We start from the raw sequence: 16,780 nt of genomic DNA on the forward strand, positions 1-16,780 counted from the left end.
CATGTGCCTGGTGTTCTGTTGAACCAAAGTCTTCACTGAGATGTCTTTGCCAAGTTGAAGCACCCTTTCACAGCATAGCCCTGAATTAGACTGTGTTTCAGGGTCGATGAACAGGGACAAGGCTTTGACTTCCAATTGCCACTTTAGTGGGTACTCTGATACGTCAAGAGGCTTCTGTGTGCCTTAGTTTCCTTATCTATGAAGAGAGGGTAATGGTTCAACCTTTGCCAGTAAGCATTGAGAAATTCCAGTAAAAAGCAATAGATATGACAAAACCACAGTGATTTGATTTGCTTCTGGTGTGTTTTCAGTGTCAAAGTAGCAGTTCCTGCATGGAGGAGACTTTAAAATACAAAGTAAAGCTGTCTTCATTAGTGACTTTGACTAGACTGGAACTATGAATGCTGTGTTGAGAGATTTTTTTTCAATAAATACACATTAGGGAAAGAACAACTAATTTCCCAAAAGAGACAAACGTTTATCAAGTAGGGAAGCATTATTCCAACTTTACAGATGAAGAGACTGAAGCAAAGCATGGAAGACATTTGTAGAGGGCAAGATGATAAATTAACCCCATAGCAAAACTGCAGGTAAAACCCAGAACCTTTTGACTCTGGTTATCTGCTATAAGGAGCTCAACCACTGCACCGTACTGGAACAAAGGTACTTGAGAAATTTGATATGAGATGAAACACTTGCTCCTGAAGAAAAGCTTGCATTCCTGAAAGGTGCTCTGCTTTTCTTCCTTGCACCCCAGCTGTGCTGGTTTGTCTAATAAGGTGTTCTACCTCTACTTACTATTTTGGTCTCTCTTATATCCTGATAATGTAGTAGTTACCATTACTTATACAGTTAAATAACTCAATTTTCCCTGGTTCTTAAGTGGTTTTGGCTTTCACCAGTAAAATTGTGAAGCAGTTGATCTTATTTGTGTCAGATGAATAGTGTGTGGTATCTTATTTCATGCTTAACAGGTTTGGGTTTATTCCCTCTGATTTTTGGTATTGCTTAACTTTGCAATGTAGTCAAGAATACTTTATGAAAGAAAATAGGTTTACCAGGGTTTCAGATGATGTGTGTGTGCAACTGACACAATTTCAGAAAGGCACTATGGCAGGAGTAGTCAATTTAATTAAAAAGAACCCCCCCCCCCAAAAAAAAAAAGAATAGAAAAATTTGAAGCCTGAGAAGGCTTGTTTGGCCCAGCATATGTAGTGGCCAGCATTACCTGTGTGCTTTATAATATATGCTGCTGTATGCCTGTCTGTTTTGTTAAACAATGCATAGTTCATTTTTTTGAGATTCTTAATAGTCATATTTCACAGCTAAAGTTAGTTCAAAACCCCCAAACAACGCTGTTTTCCAGCTTGAGATGACTGTGGGAGACTTTTTTTTCCCCTATAAGTAATTAAGCAATAAAAACCTAACTGGTGGGTGTGCATGTTGTGTAACTTCCATAAATCCTGGGGTGTGTCAGGAGGTAAAGAAGGTAAAGAGAAAAGGCAGAGCCTTCAGCCATCATCTATTGTGCTTATTGCCTAAGAGCCATTTGCAGCGTGTCTCTCATTGTCCCCCTGTATTCCAGCATTTCAGTTTGCAAGAAAAAATAGGCTAGAATTAAGCTCAGAATTAAAGTGAACACCCAGAAGCTTTAATTTGTTCCTAGTATGCTTACTTGAAATGTCAAAGCAATTTCTGGTGGAAAAAAACCCCAACCAAAACTAAACCCAACAACAACAAAAAAAAACAAACCACCAACAAAAAGGTCACCCCTCTCCCCCCATACAAACCCCAACAACTTTACAGTAAAAATGATAGTTGCCAAATGTTTAGACATACTAAAATCAGTCATAACTCCTTAGTGCAATAAAAAAATAGATACAGTTTTCATTTTTGAGTTACCTCCTACAGCTGCAGAGGTAGGAGATTCTCCAGAAAGATACAAAAGAAAAGCTCTCTCCAATTCAACAGCTATCATGGATGCAGAAAGACAGGAAAACACACGTTAGAGCAGAGCCATCAGTAGACAGTATCTGTGAACAGTAATTCTCAGTTGAAAACCATTAACCGAGACTTTCCAGCTGTTGGTAATGTTTCAGGGCAGCAGCTGCTTTGAATTTGAAGCAAAGAGTGCAAAGGCTCTGGCCATGCCTACCAACGTTGAATGAGGAAGGTTTCTTCCTTTTCTTTCAAGACCATTCATGCACTAGTCAACTCCATGTTCCTTTGCTTCGGTTCATGTTCTTCCTTAGAGGGAATATAATCAAAGAAAAGTAACTTCCCTTCTTAGTAGAAATAACCAGCTCTAGACATAACATGGTTTTGCTTCATTCTGCCAGTTCCTTTTTCTCTATGGGACAGGATACAGAAATTATTTGGTTTTTATTTCTGCTTATTGTGGACAGAAAAAAACCAAACTGTTTTACTTCCCACTCTACAAACACAATTTACCCTCTCCACTCTTAAGATGATCTTCAAACTCTAGCCCCGTCTCTTATTTATAGTTGAACAGATCCACATTCTGACTGCTAGGCACTAGCAAAGTTGCTTTTTCAGCACAGAAACCTGGGTGTGAGTCTCCACACCAAAGAAAAACCAAAGTAGTGTTGAAATCTGTGCTAGAAGTGACTTTTCCATCGAGAACTTTCCCCAAGAATTGCACATCTGAAGCAAATGAAAATCCCACAAACTAATAGGAATGCAGTAAGTACCCACATCACCATGGACTGTAGTAGCTATTCATCCAGAAGACAGTCGTAGACACCTTTTCTCTTTTTACCATACTTTAGCCGTGTTGTTTGTCAAATGCTTGGGGACATTAGCCCCTGGCAAAGGCAGTTAATTAATATTGCAGAATAGTATCACAGGATTTAATTGAATAAATGGGAGGCAATTAGATGTATTATGTAGGCAACTGAGTCTTACACAGTGCCTCTATGAAGAGGATGGGATTAAAAAATGCAGTAAGAGCCATTTAAAAGGGGGGGTTGTAATTTCCTTAATGCAGTGAATCCTTTGGTAGTCTGGAGGATCATTTTCTGAATCCTAAAATGAACACCAGCGAATAAAAGTGCAAGAAGAAGCATGCCAAACTTGTACAGGCTGACTGCTCAGTGCAATGGTGCTTTCTACATTGCTGAAGGGGGAGGGACCTGGGTGCTTTGATGGATGCATCCCATGCCATGCTGGGTTATTGGAGACACTAGCAAGTCTGGGAGATTGACTGCTAGGTGGAAGAAGACATATGAACTGGCTTGAAGTGGATGTGTTTAGGGAAGTGGCTCCCCTGAGAAGTATCAAATTTGCAGGTGTCCTCTGAGTTTTTGCATCCTTAAGGTAGCATCCTACCTGAGCATCACTCACAGGTACAAGCAAAGGGCTTCCAGCTTGTCCATGGGTAGAATGTGCTCTTTGGGTTATGTGATCAATGCGCCCCTGTCCACAGCCTCATCGTGCCTGTCACTGCATAGCACACTTATCATATGTCTGTAGGATTCTTGCACTATTTATAAATGTTATAAAAATTCTCCTTCTCTGTGTAACTGATACCCATCTGGAAGTAATTTGCGAATGATTGAAATGGCAATGGTCAGAGTCAGCAAGGAGCAGACCACCAAGGGCTTTGCCACAGCAGTTAATGAAGTGTATTCCCCAGAAAATGCTAACATAAATACACTGAAGCCCTGAACTGCTGGATATGGAAACAAAAAATCCTTGAAGAACTTGGCCACCCTTTTCTAACCACACCTTAAAGTATTTATAGAAAGCTAGAAGATGGAAATACAATTAGATAATGCAGTGTTTTTAGAAAGCAGAAACCATTTTCCAGTGTGAATTTTGAACTGGAAGAGTTAGGCTGTGTTATGTTTTGAGACTCTTCTGCACAGATACAGTTCCTCCTAATAAATAAAATTATCTGAAGCAGTCTCAAGGTTTTTAACTGCATGATTTCAATTCACCTTATTAGCTAATGATCTGCAGGAGTAATTAAAAAGACACTCTCATAAAGGAGGGAAAATCAACAATTATTTTCATTCTTTGCCCAGTTTACCTGTTTGGCTTCAGAAACTTCAACCACTCTAATAAAGCAGAAATCTCCTTGACTTACTGACCTTCTAGCCTTGTTTCAGTTTCCACTCTTAACTCTTTAAAATGTTGTTATCTGCCCTGTGTTGATGGGTGAAGTTTAGATGATAAGATTTTGGCTGCCTGGCTACTGGTCCATGTGAGAGGCTACAGAGAGGCAGAGGACAGCCAACTGCCCTGTAGTCTTTCTGTAGATTGCCTGTGACATAAGCATGTGGTTGTGCCAATGGGAGCGCTGGTCACCTCCCAACCAGTCAGCCTCAAGGCAGGGCTCTGACCTTCTCCAGTAAGGGTTAGGGAGGATGCTGTGCTCTCTGACTGGTGTGGTTTTGAAGACTGTATCATGCCCAGTAATACTGCAAGGAAAACAGTCCCTCCTGAAAGCACAAGCACTGAAGCTGAAATCACTGAAGAGAGAGCAGTGCTCTTATCTTCCAGATGTGTGCTGATGCCAAGGTCTGTGTTTCTGGCTTTTGTTCATATACAGTATGAAACAACTTTCATTCTGTCACACTTTATTGAGGTTTTTGTTTAATAGCTGGTGAAAATGGTTAGGGAAATAAAGTGATAAAAGGAAGATTTAGAACAATAAAAATTTCCTCTTTTCTGAAAGACAATGCTAGTCTGTTTTTTTGAGAGATGAAAAAACAGCAAGTGAGAGACCGCACACACACACAACTAATTTTTTAGGGAAAGAAAGAGTGCAACTGGGTATTTGCTCGACTATTTAATAAAATCTGTGCAGATTACAGCACTAAGAGGCCTTCCTTAAACGTCTCAACTCCCCCTTCCCCAGCCAGAGTCTCTGATCATGGCTTTTCATTGACAAAGTATATTTTAAGAACATAAGGATTAATTAAAATGCATTCTGGTAGTGAAAATGAGGTGGTTTTGCCATAAGGTTGTAATCAGGAAGTATCTGCAAGGGAAATGTCTAGAGTTATTTTTCCTCTTGACTGCAGCTGAAGATGACCACCTGGCTGAAATGTCACAGCTGCTTGCCTTTGTTGTATCTATTTCAGTGTGTAATTTAGATGGTCTCTTTCCTTCTAATTTCTGCATCAGCATCAAGTTGTATTATCCTTGGGGAGGGGGGGGGAGTGTCTGTCTTTTTTATTACTTTGGTTTTATGAATAAGATGTGTCTTGGAGTAACGCCAAGGCCACCAAGGCTGAGCTCTTAGTTTGGGAAGCAGTGTCTTTCCTTACCTGGCTCTGGAGCATTTGGAGGAAGGATGGGTTTTTTTGTCCATTAGTCCTAGGTCTTTTAAAATACTGTTTTCAAGGTAGTGTGTCAATGTTGATGAGATGGTGCAGTTCCTCTCCCTTTATTAAACATGAGTAGTCCCAGGATTTGTAGTGGGAAGCTGGAGATGAAGGGTTTGTTTTGAGTAGAAAAGATAAGGATGAATCTTCACAAGAAAAGCTCTCCTGGTGCCTCGTGTTAGCTGGCATGTGGGAACTGAGGCTGTGTTTAAATATCCTCTTGTGCAACTAGCTGGTATGATTTGAGATGTTACCACCCTGTGCCTGTCCATTCAGCCCTGCTAGCAGAAACTGAGGAACGAGCCAAGAGCTCTCTACAGCTGCTTTGGTAGATGTCCTCTTTTGGTATTTCAAAAATAGCCGCCTGACTTTGGGTTGGAAGCTGATGAGTGCTCTTCATCCATCTACCAGCTCCGAATATTTGAACACCTGGAGGAGGTAATTTCCTCAGTTGCTGCAGCTTGAATTCCAGAGGTGAAGTTCTAATGAAGAAAATGCAAGGTGTAGGTTTCACATGTGGTAGCAAGTAGCCTAAGCTTCGACTTGACCAGCTAGCATGCATTAGAAACATTTGCTGCCTCGTGAGTGCCAGAGCTGTAGAAAGCACGTTGGCGTGTTGTAACTTGTATCTTCAGATTCTAGTCAAGACAGACCTTTAGGCAAAGACTCCCAAGTAGAATTAACCACAGTCAGCTAAGATATTTTTAAACATCACTTACTTGGTCTACACTAGATGCTAAGTGATATTTAAAAACATGGTGGCCAACCTGTGTTTAATTAATGTTTTCTTATCTGTGCGAGTCCTAAATCAGTTTTGATTCTGGATGAGTTTCGATCCTGCTGATAGAAGAATGGTATTTCTGTAGTTCAGAATGGTCTTGCTGTGCTTAACAGTTGCATATTTTTCCTGTTTGTAAGGACAAATACTAGTAGGTTGAGTAAATTTCATTGTTTTAAAAGATGAGGAAGTTTCTTTCCACTTTCTGTTTCTACACGTTCATTGCAAAAGTTGGCATTGTTGTGTATGAGGATCCCAAGACTGGTTATTCTGCAGCAAGTACTTTTAGAGGAAAATTACACTTTTTACTTATCTCTTGTCTTTGAGTTTCAGTGCTCAGCATTACTTTGACATGTGCATACACACAGAAGCTGGCTTAGCTAAATGGCCTGGAGGCTGAACTTTGAGGTGTTAAGCTTCCAGACCCATCTTATGAGCCTGAATTTATTATGCTGCCTGAGCTGCCAGGTTGGGGCTGTATGAATGTATAAACCAGATAAGGAACTTCTGGTAGCCTCCGAAACTCTCAGGCTGAGTTGCTCCAGGTAGAGTCCCCCAAACTGTGCTTCTGCTGTGCATCAGCCTCCTCCTTTTGGTCTCAGGAATTGGAGGGTGTGACAAAAGATGTATGTGTGCCAGCGAGTAAGAAGCCAGTTCTAGGCTCAAGCCTCAATGAGAGTCACATGTAGCTCTGCAACAAGCTTAGAGGGTTAGACAGAAAAGCACTAAAAGCAAATCCTGTATGTGGAGGTAAATGCATTATCCCTGTGCTCTGAGAAAATAGAGCGCATTTCTGACATTATAGTGCTCTGGTATGATACTGTGCTATCCTAATAAGACATAGTGAGGAATAAAGTAACTCTTTTCCCTTCCTTCCTCTCCTCCTCTTGGGTGGTTGTATTTTGGTATATTTTTTGTGAGTACTGAAATACTCTTGCCTAATTAGCATTGGCAGGTCTTATCCTGGCACAGAAGCAGTAAGCAGTACTCATGGAAAATTATTTTCCTGCTCTTCCTGTGTAAAAGTAAAACTCCAGATGATTCTGATAAAATATTTGCCTTTTTTTCAGCTGGGAGAAAGGTAACAGTTGACCTCAATCTGAAAGAAGAGAAAAATCATATTGAAAAGTACTCCCATTCCTCCAAGGTCATTTGGTGTGAAGGTTTCTACAAATCCAGGGTCTTGTATTCACTCTGTATGTATCTGAAGGGGTTAGAGAGATTGTAACAGAAGGTTAATTGCCAAATATATGTAGACTTAATCTACTTCCACATTTTGCACTTGCTAAGTGCATGGTCATTCAAAAGATCCTGAGCCTGGAAAGCAATAAATGTCAGGGCAAGAGACATGCTGTATGGACAGACCAAAGCAATGTTGAGGATTTACCATCTCAACAATAATTTTTTTACTCATGTCTAACCATTAACATATTTCATGATGTGGGAAACCTTCTGAACTTCCAGATATCACTGTTTTTGCTAAAAGCACATACCTGTAGTTGTTTCAGTTATTGTATCCCAGTTCATAGAATCATAGAATAGTTAGGATTGGAAAGGACCTCAAGATCATCTAGTTCCAACCCCCCTGCCATGGGCACGGACACCTCACACTAAACCGTATCACCCAGGGCTTCATCCAACCTAGTCAAAACTGAGCTCAATTACTTTTGTTATCTGTGTCTCTGCTTTCAGGCAAGGTAAGTGAAATACATTTCTAGGTAGGAAGGAGTGAGTTGATCCTGAAAGAGCTCCTGTCAGTTCTCTCTCTCTGTGCTGGCCCATGAGTTAAGTTGGTATCAAATCCACAGATCCCTCTTGGAGTGTGAGAGTCCTCCAAACCGCAGCTGTCAACTACAAATTCCCCTCTAGTTTCTCAGCAGCCAGCCCATCGCTATGGAAGTCATTCCCATAGCACAGCTGAGTGCCCTTGATCCCTTAGCATCCACAGCAAAAAGGAGAAGTTTAACATTAGACACGGCTTTTTGAGGGGACAGGAAGAAGAAATAAAATCCAGCAAACCCACCTACTTCCCCATACTCTTGCCACTGAAGTGTTTAAGTTTGGTCATCATGGTGAGGAACAGGGACATGTTCTCAAGTAAACACAATGGTGTTTGTAATGATGGCTATTCAGGCAGTGAGAAATTAGAGGGAACTGGAAATCCAGAGTGGCAGAACCTGGATCAGCATATGCAGACTCACTCAGGTGCCTTGAGATAACTATCAAGAGAAAGGTCTACTTGGCCTATGGCAGAGCAAAGGAAAGGTTATCATGACACAGTGCAAGAACCACAAAGGCAATTGGAGAGGAAAAGGCACATTTTATAAAATGTATTCTGATTTGGTGGCCAGAGGAATCAAAGTTGCTTAGTGCAACAACTTGTCATGCTGTAGATTTGTTGCCAGTTTTCCGACCAACACAGGGTAATTTTAGCAGATTTGTGAATACCTTTTTTTTTTTTTTCCTTGGAAAATAGTAACTGAGACTACAGAAGCAGGTTACTTTAAGACCTCATGTTGTATAGTAATTGGTTTAGGTTATTATATATTTCCTTCAGTGCATATATGTTGTAGCATGTGGGCTCTGCTTCAAGGAGGTCTTATCCAAACACAGATACTTCCTGCAAATTGAATGATAGAGCATATTTTGCATGGATGGAGATGCTTGCTTTCTTCAAAATCCATCATAACTTACTTTCCTGGTAAGTAAATTAAAAAAAATACAGTAGCAAATACTCTTTGATAGTCCATGAAAAGCAGTCTCATAGAGCCATATTTTGTCCTGCAGTGGGTGCTGGTGACTTTTGCTGACAATTTGACAGAAGAACTTCTGGTCAGGGTTGAGATTTCATTCACTCAATTGGTTTAGTTTGCTTGCACATGTTGGAGTTTTAGACCATGAACACATTTTGAAAACAAGCTGTTACCTTGAAGTTCAGTGTAACTTCGAGAAAGCTGTAAATGCTGTGGGGAGGGAAGGCTGAGGATGAGAAGTGCCTACTCAGCTGAATGGAGTTGGTGCAGTTTCAGTGCTAGTTGTAACTACAGGCTTTGTTTCTCAGTCCTGATGTGTCTTGGCTTACATACTCATGACTTTAGGGGTTGTGGTTGTATAATACTGAATACAGTAAGAAAAGGAGAAGGGGACAAATACATTTTCCATTAGCAGCAGCAGAATAAAGCATCCATTAAGTTATGTTAACATATCAGCGTGGAAGAATTGGGAGCAATCTCTAGGTTATTGATTGGCTTCACAGCAGCGCAGCAGGCTGCAGCTGATAGAAGTCCCAAAGGGGCTGTTTGCTAATCACAGATCAGCAAAGTAGTGGTCGGGCTTTCATTTACCAGCCTGTCCCCTTCTGCAGCTGCCCAGCTTGGGTGGGAGCTGGCTGCACAACAGGCAGAGAGCCCCTGGTAGTTTCCTGCAAGTGGCTGTACCTCTTGTGTGAAACTTCAAGCCTTGATGAATAAAATGTAGCATATAACTATGTGTCATCTGTTAAGGAAACTCAATTCTGTTCTGAAGCAGCTGCTTCTCTGGAATAGGTGTAACCTGAAGCTCTTTTCTTAGGTTTGAGAAAATGTAATCCATGATATCAACAGGTGTGTCTATGAGGTGTTTTCAAAGAAGACATTGATGTCGGGGACAGGCATGTGAGGGTGGCAGAATAGTTTGTAAGAGAGCAAGGAAGTAAAGAAATTGCAGAAGTGCAAGTGGGGAAGCAGTGAAATGTTTTCCAATGGGATGAAAACAGGTAGGTTGAAGAGCTAAAAGTTGAATGGACAGAGGGGCAGTGATAGATGATTTATAAGGGCTATAGAAAGTTCAGCCTTGACTAGGTCTTGAAGTAAGAGTCTTGAGTTTTACCAGAAAGCAGCTAATGAAGAAATGAAAATAAGAAATCAGGTGATTTATATCAATCACATTGGGATTGCAGTCTTTGTCCCTATTGGAATTTTCAGTGAGCCAGTAAAATTAACGTGATGAACGGAAAAAAGTAGCCAATGTATTGTGATCAGAGACAGGATGGACAGATAGGGTTAGGAGGATCCCAGAATACCACTAAGAGGAAGAAAGGAACCCATAGTAAAACATGTTACTTGTACGAGCTCTTCAGGACAGAAAAATAGCTAATTCTTTGCTCAAGTAACCTGAGGTTCACCACCATCTGGGATGCAAGACAAGCAGAGAGGTTTCCAAGAAGTTTGTATTGCATCCTGTCAAAATGAAGAGAGTGATGGTTTTAATTGTTACAGACAAAAACGTATACCTGGGACATCTTGCCTGATTTTGGAGTTAATTTGGCTTGGTTAACATGCAGCCAGGTTGCCAGATTCATAATTGCAGAAGTTTTAATTTCCCAAAAGACAGAAAGCGGTCTGCTGCTTTCAGATGAGTTTCATTGCAAGGAGCTCTTCTTGCTGTGTACCCTGGGAATGGGATACCATGCAAGATTATTCCCCCAGCCAGATTGCATTTCTGAAATAGCACCAAAGTGTCTTCTACATCTGGAGATCATTTACTCTGTCACTGAAACTAATGATTAGAGGGTACCTATATGTGACGGGATAGAAGTAGTAGTTTGTCCTCCTTATGTTCTACTCTGTTATCCTGCTATGCTGAAATTGCTTATGTCTAATTGAATTTATCCAAATTTACAGAGATTTTGTTCCATTGAAACACTAAATTATTTTTCAAAGCAGAAATAGAGTACTACAGTGTTCAATACTAAGCAATTACAAGGAGATTGACAATCTAGAAGAAAGATATCTCGTGTGGTCACATATTACAACTGTGATTCCACTGCAGAAGCCTCCAAGTTATAACTCACATGAACTAATGCAGGATACCCACATCCTAGTCAGAGTTTCCAGACAAAGGGAGGTGTAACCTGAGTTAGGAGGGAAACTCTCGGTCAGTGTGGTACACACATGCTCCATGGCAGATGATGCCTGCTGCTGTGTCTGTGTGCCTTGAGAATGAAGAAACAGCAAATTAAGATTTTGTGGCCTACAGCATAACAGGACACTTTACAATAGTTTATTAAAGTAAGACTTTACTGTCTTCGATGAATGAATCTGTTGTATAGTCTTCTGGCTTTTGGAGAAAGATCTCTTAACTAATGGTGATGCACCTTGACTCAGTAACAATAGACGGGCTTTCAGACAAGGTCTCTGAGGCTGTTTCCACTCAAAATGAAGGGACGGATGGGTATTCTGCTCTGGGTAGTGTGAATGTAGGGCAGCTTTCAGGTGCCACTTTGTAGCAGTGTGAAGTTATCTCCCAACCAAGAAGAGGTTCCCAGGGTTGATCCCAAGCAGTTTAGAGTGAGTCTTGCTGCAAGGAGATGAAGATTGCTTCCTTTCTGTTGTGCTGGAGTTGGACCTTGGTAAAGCTGTGATTTTCCTTAGCAAATTTACCATGTGTTTCAGAGAAAGAATCACAGAATGGTTTGGGTTGGGAGAAACCTTAAGAGCATCCAGTTCTAATGCCTTGACATGGGCAGGGACACCTTTCATTAGGCCAGGTTGCTCCAAGCCGGTCCCTGAACACTTCCAGCATGGCGCATTCACCACTTCTTTGGGCAGTCTGTTCCAGTGCCTCACCACTTTCACAGTAAATAGTTTCTTTCTTATATCTAACCTAAATCTCCCGTTTAAGTTTGGAGGTGCTTTTTTAAATATTTAATCATTTAAACATTCAGTCTGAACATGATAAATGTTCAGATTGAAAATCTGAATGTGACTGGTTTTGAGACATGCTGAAAGGAGGTAACATGGAAAACCTGCCTGGGTGATTTCAGTGGTGTCTTCATTTATATGCTGTACATGCGCTATATTATATTCCATTAATTTTTCATTTCTTTAAAATGAATCTGGTTATGTAAAGAGAAATCATTCCACCCTCTCAGCTGCTGCATGCCGCAGCAGAGGGAAGATACGTTGGTCTTTGCCTGCTGGAAAACTGCAGTTGAAATCTGATGAGCAGCCGTGCTCCCCAAGGCTAGGACGTGAATGATAAATGTGTATTTGGTAAACTGATTAGTAAAGCCTTTGCACACTTGGCTAGTTGTATCCTGTTTCCTGGAAGGTTGCCAGATGGAGGAGAAACGGAAATGTAATGGATTGCAAGAGGGTTTTTTTCTGTTGGTTGGTTGCGAAAAAGCTGAATAAACAGGAGCTGCCTTGAGGTAGGTGAAGTCTTGCTATTTGAAGTCACGCAAGCCTTCTCTGGCTCAGCTGTATTTTGTTTCCAGTGCTCTGTAGGTTGTGTCAGTGACACTCAGTGAGGGTGGGGGAAGCTATTCAACTGGATCTAGTTTAGGTTTTTTCAAACAAACCATAATCCCCAGCCTCTTCTGATGGTAGGGAAGTTACAGCAAATGCCCGACGATCCGCACACCATCCCAGTTAACAGGGAACCTCAGCAGAGCTGCAGCCAGAGCTGGCTGACATGCATTTGTGCTAGGGTTGCTGCTTCTTGAATGGTGTGGTAGGTAGCATCAACATCAACCAGAGTGCCAAAATAACTCAATGCAATAAAATCAGCTAAATTTTGCTTGATTTAAGGATTTCTATTTTGATATTTTGAACACTTTTAAAAATAAACATATGTTTTCTACATCACTGGCTCTCTGGTGTAGAGATCCTGCATGTTTCACCAGTATTTTTGCTGCTTACAGTGAACTTCTTAAGAAATTGATAAGCTATGAAATACTGCAAACCTCCTTCCACGTCCCCCCCCAAAAAGTTAATACAGTTGATTTAGGCAGCTTCTGACAGTAAAGTGAATTTAGGGGAGTGCTTAATTGCCATCTGGAATATTTTGTTCATGTTAAAAATGCCAAGTATTTGAAAAATGATGCCACAGCTCTGAAATCCTGAGGTTGTTTGCAGACAGGAGATATCAAGAGTAAGTTACATTGATTCTTTTTCTTTTACTTGTGATTTCTTCGGTTACACACAAGCCACACAGAGAAGCCTTTCTCAGCAGCCCGGAGATCTCAGCTTCGAAGAAGCTGAGATTTAAGCATGCTTGTAAGGATGTCAGAGCCGTAGCTATGGCGGTTGGGGTGTGCATGAGAATAGGACTAAACAAATACCAAGGTCTGCTTTAACAAATGATTGTAATACAGTTTTCTAAAATCAGATAGTATCTCCTGCTGTAGTCACCTTCCTGTTCATGAGAAGCCATCTCCTTCTCTCTTGGTTTGTAAATGAAACCATCTATCTTTGTCAAATGCATTTGATAAACTTAACTAGCATCCTCTCGATCAGGCAGCATTTTATGAAGTCATCAATTCTGTTGCGAGCAGATTTATGTAGGCACAAAATAATTTGGGTAATCTCTTTTATGTAGTTAGAAACAGAGCCTAAGATAAAAACGTAATAAAGTTGTCATGTTCTGGCAAGCTGATGCTTTGGATGATAGTCTTGTTATTTCCTTCGTTTGCCCCTTTCATACAGTACTTTCCATTTACTGTAGCTGGTTTGCTTCAGAGTACCCTGCAACAGCAGAGATGGGTTTTGATATTCTGTGGCCTTTGTTAAAGCACACTGACTGTTGTTTAATTATTAACACATAGTGCGTGTTTCCACTGGGTGATTTCACTGTACAGCGTTCTCCATAACATCACTTTTTCTTAGCTTGGATATGGAATCAAGTCTGAAAGCAAATACTTTGGCTGCAATGATGGCATCTTTGGCAGCTGCAGATTACCAGGTGTTCTGCATCACTGTCTTTTATCCTTAATAAAATACCTCGTGCTATTAGCAACTCAACGAAGGCTGGACCACACAGGGTCTGCTGGTCAGGACATGGGGGAAGGGGGAGCAAGCTCTTTGAAAGCAGCTGTTTTGGCTGCTGTTTCTGCTTTCCTGCTTTGTCTTCTGCAGAATCTCCTATATTTATTGCTTTTAATATCATAGTGGTTTTCACAATTTACTTTATGTTAGTGTCTGAAGTCCCAGGTATGAAACCAGCCACATCTTGAGAGAGAATACAGCTGAGGATCCTGTTCCCTCTCTCCCTCCCCCAAAAGAGTTTTCTTTCCTGAAATGTTTGTCCAAACAGCTGACCCAAAAGATGAAATATTACCAAGATTATGTCTTGGTCATGTCAGCAGGCATCCTGTCAGTTGTCAGCACTGTGAACATGCTGCCTGCTTGCAAATATCACCTTCACATTTGGGATTGTCACAGAAACTTTTCGCTGCTTCATACTAGGATCTAGCTATTTTTACTTAACTGTATTAACTTTCTTTAGAAACTGCTGGATAGATTAAAACCACATGGGTACCAGAGCATGGCTTTCAGGAGATCAATGCTGAATGCGAAGGGTTTGTATTAATAGTTGGTAAATGCACTTTTCAAACCCAGTGTCATAAGAAGATTGTTTTATCATTCTAGGCTGTGCTTTTTCTAACATGTTTGCAAAATATATACATGAGGCTGAGTAACGTGTTCTTGTAGCTAAAAATGTGCAATGACTGAAGTTATTGTTGCCAACTTGGAAGGTCATGAATATGGCATAACTGAACACAGAATGCATAACTGCTTGCAAGATTTGATGTATCTGTGATTTTTCCTTCTTAGATGGTTGTAGAAGTGCTTTATTATATGACTGAAATTATTATTGCAATTTTTTTCCAGGCGACTGGCTGGCAATGACCTTTCTTTTATCCATCCAAAGGCCTTGTCTGGGTTGAAAGAACTCAAAGTTCTGTAAGTAATGGGGTTTTAAAGCTTCATAGCTAGCTGTATGCTTTCTTAGTGCACAGCTAGCCTGTTTACTGGTGGGCTGGAGGAAATCTTTGCTCTCCCTGTCCCATTTTAGCTCTTCTACTTTATTTGTTTTATTACAAAGCCTGCTATAAGCGGTGATGATAAACAGTGGTGATGATGAACAGTGGTGAACCTGACTAAAGTGTAATTACTGTGTTTAATTAGAACACTTACTTGCTTCTGAAGTATATCTTGAAGAATCCTAAGAATGAAAAATCCTAAAAAGGTCACATCAAGATTTTTGTTTTTTTTCCACCCCTTCAGCTTACACCATCAGGTGCCCCAACATTATCAGGTAGTACTAGTACTTACAGTGATTTAAAACTGTTTGACCTTTAATGGTGATGGAAATAATTCCTAGAGTTTGGTGCTTTGGGTGAAAATGAATTACTATTAGAAAAAAAGTTTTAATTGAAAAAGAAAACCAAACAGCTGTGTGCCCTGTTTCCCATATCTTGTTTTCCTTTCTGAGACAAGAATATTCATTTCAACTGTTTTTCCATAGTCAAAGATAAAAAGAGCTTTCTGTTGCTTGTGGTTCTAAAAACCTGTATGTAGCAGTTGTAGCGTTTATGCTAAGGTAAATATTTCCGATGGCTAGTAGGGTAATGGATAGTTTATTCAGCAGATATTAAAAAAATCAGTAGTGGAAAAGGACCCTGAAGTTGTAAAGAAAGAACTATAAACAGGGTAAACAGGGTACAGATTAGGAAATTGACCATCTGCAAAACTACTAAATGTGATGTTTTGTGAGTTGAATGCCAGAGTGTCATGGGAGGATACTCAGTCCTGAAGGTGCCTGAGGTTCCAGGAGTTCTTGAAACACTGGGCATGTGGCTGTTAATTAACAGTTAACTTAGTTGTCCACTTGCATTTTTACCCCAATGTGCATCAAAATCTGGGAAGATTTTACAATGTGTGAGATCTCAGTTATTTAAATTCTCTTTATGAAAGAACTCATCATGTAATAATATGTTGTCCCATAAGAGAACTTCTTATAAAACCCCAGTATAACTTAATTCAGTTTGGCTCTGATTTCATTCTGTGTCTTTTTCATGTTGTGCCCAGAGGTGCTTTGTTGTGAACTCACTTTGCAAATTAGATTGTTAACGCATTGTGTATTGATGCGGCTTTAAAAAAATTAGAGGTTTGTGTGTTTGGTAGCATGCATAGGATGATTTCACAAGAAAATAGTAAAATAGCATGCATTGTAGCAAATTTGTAGCAGCGTTAAGTTGTTCAGCCTCCCCAGTGAACTCCCAGGGGAATTTCAGAGCATTATGTCAGAGGCTTGTTCTCTGCAAATTCATGCAGTTAATGAATGGATTGTAAATAAACTGGAATAGGCCATTTTCTTGTTTCATCCTTGCCTTTGGGTATCTGGGCTTGATAATTCTACATGTTTTTATGTATGCTCGAAATCTGTGAAACCATAACAGGACCGTGGGCTCTTCTGCCACCTTTACTGTTGATAAAGATTATTGTCAAATTGAACTTTACCAATACAGTGGATTTTTACAGAACCCTGCAGAACAATCAGCTGAAGACTGTACCTAATGAGGCCATCAGAGGGTTGAGCGGCTTACAGTCCTTGTAAGTTTTTGTACTTTGCTTTTTGTTCATGTCTGTTCTCCATGTTCCCCTTTCAGTCGCTTTGTGCACATTTTCTTCATTCTGTCATCTTTTGAAGTATAATTATGCATGTGCAGTAATGTACTTGGGCTTTCAGATATTTGCAGTTTCGACTGGAGCAAAGTTTCCCAAGCTAAGTTTATAAGGAATTTTATTTTTCATGTTTGCTGGGGTGACCCAAGTCCAAACTCTTACAAAACTCAAACACAGGTACAAGATTGCTGTATAAATGCAGT

General features: G+C 40.3%; 1 protein-coding gene across 1 annotated transcript in view; it reads left to right on the forward strand.

The window, feature by feature from the left end:
- The window catches only part of LGR4 (leucine rich repeat containing G protein-coupled receptor 4), a 78,875-nt gene that overhangs the window by 34,596 nt on the left and 27,499 nt on the right, over nucleotides 1-16,780 (forward strand). The window contains 2 exon segments of the mRNA XM_034065616.1: nucleotides 14,781-14,852; nucleotides 16,434-16,505. Of these exon segments, the coding sequence (XP_033921507.1) occupies nucleotides 14,781-14,852; nucleotides 16,434-16,505 (144 nt within the window).

The sequence above is a fragment of the Melopsittacus undulatus genome, chromosome 8, assembly GCF_012275295.1.
Source record: "Melopsittacus undulatus isolate bMelUnd1 chromosome 8, bMelUnd1.mat.Z, whole genome shotgun sequence".
NCBI lineage: Eukaryota > Metazoa > Chordata > Aves > Psittaciformes > Psittaculidae > Melopsittacus > Melopsittacus undulatus.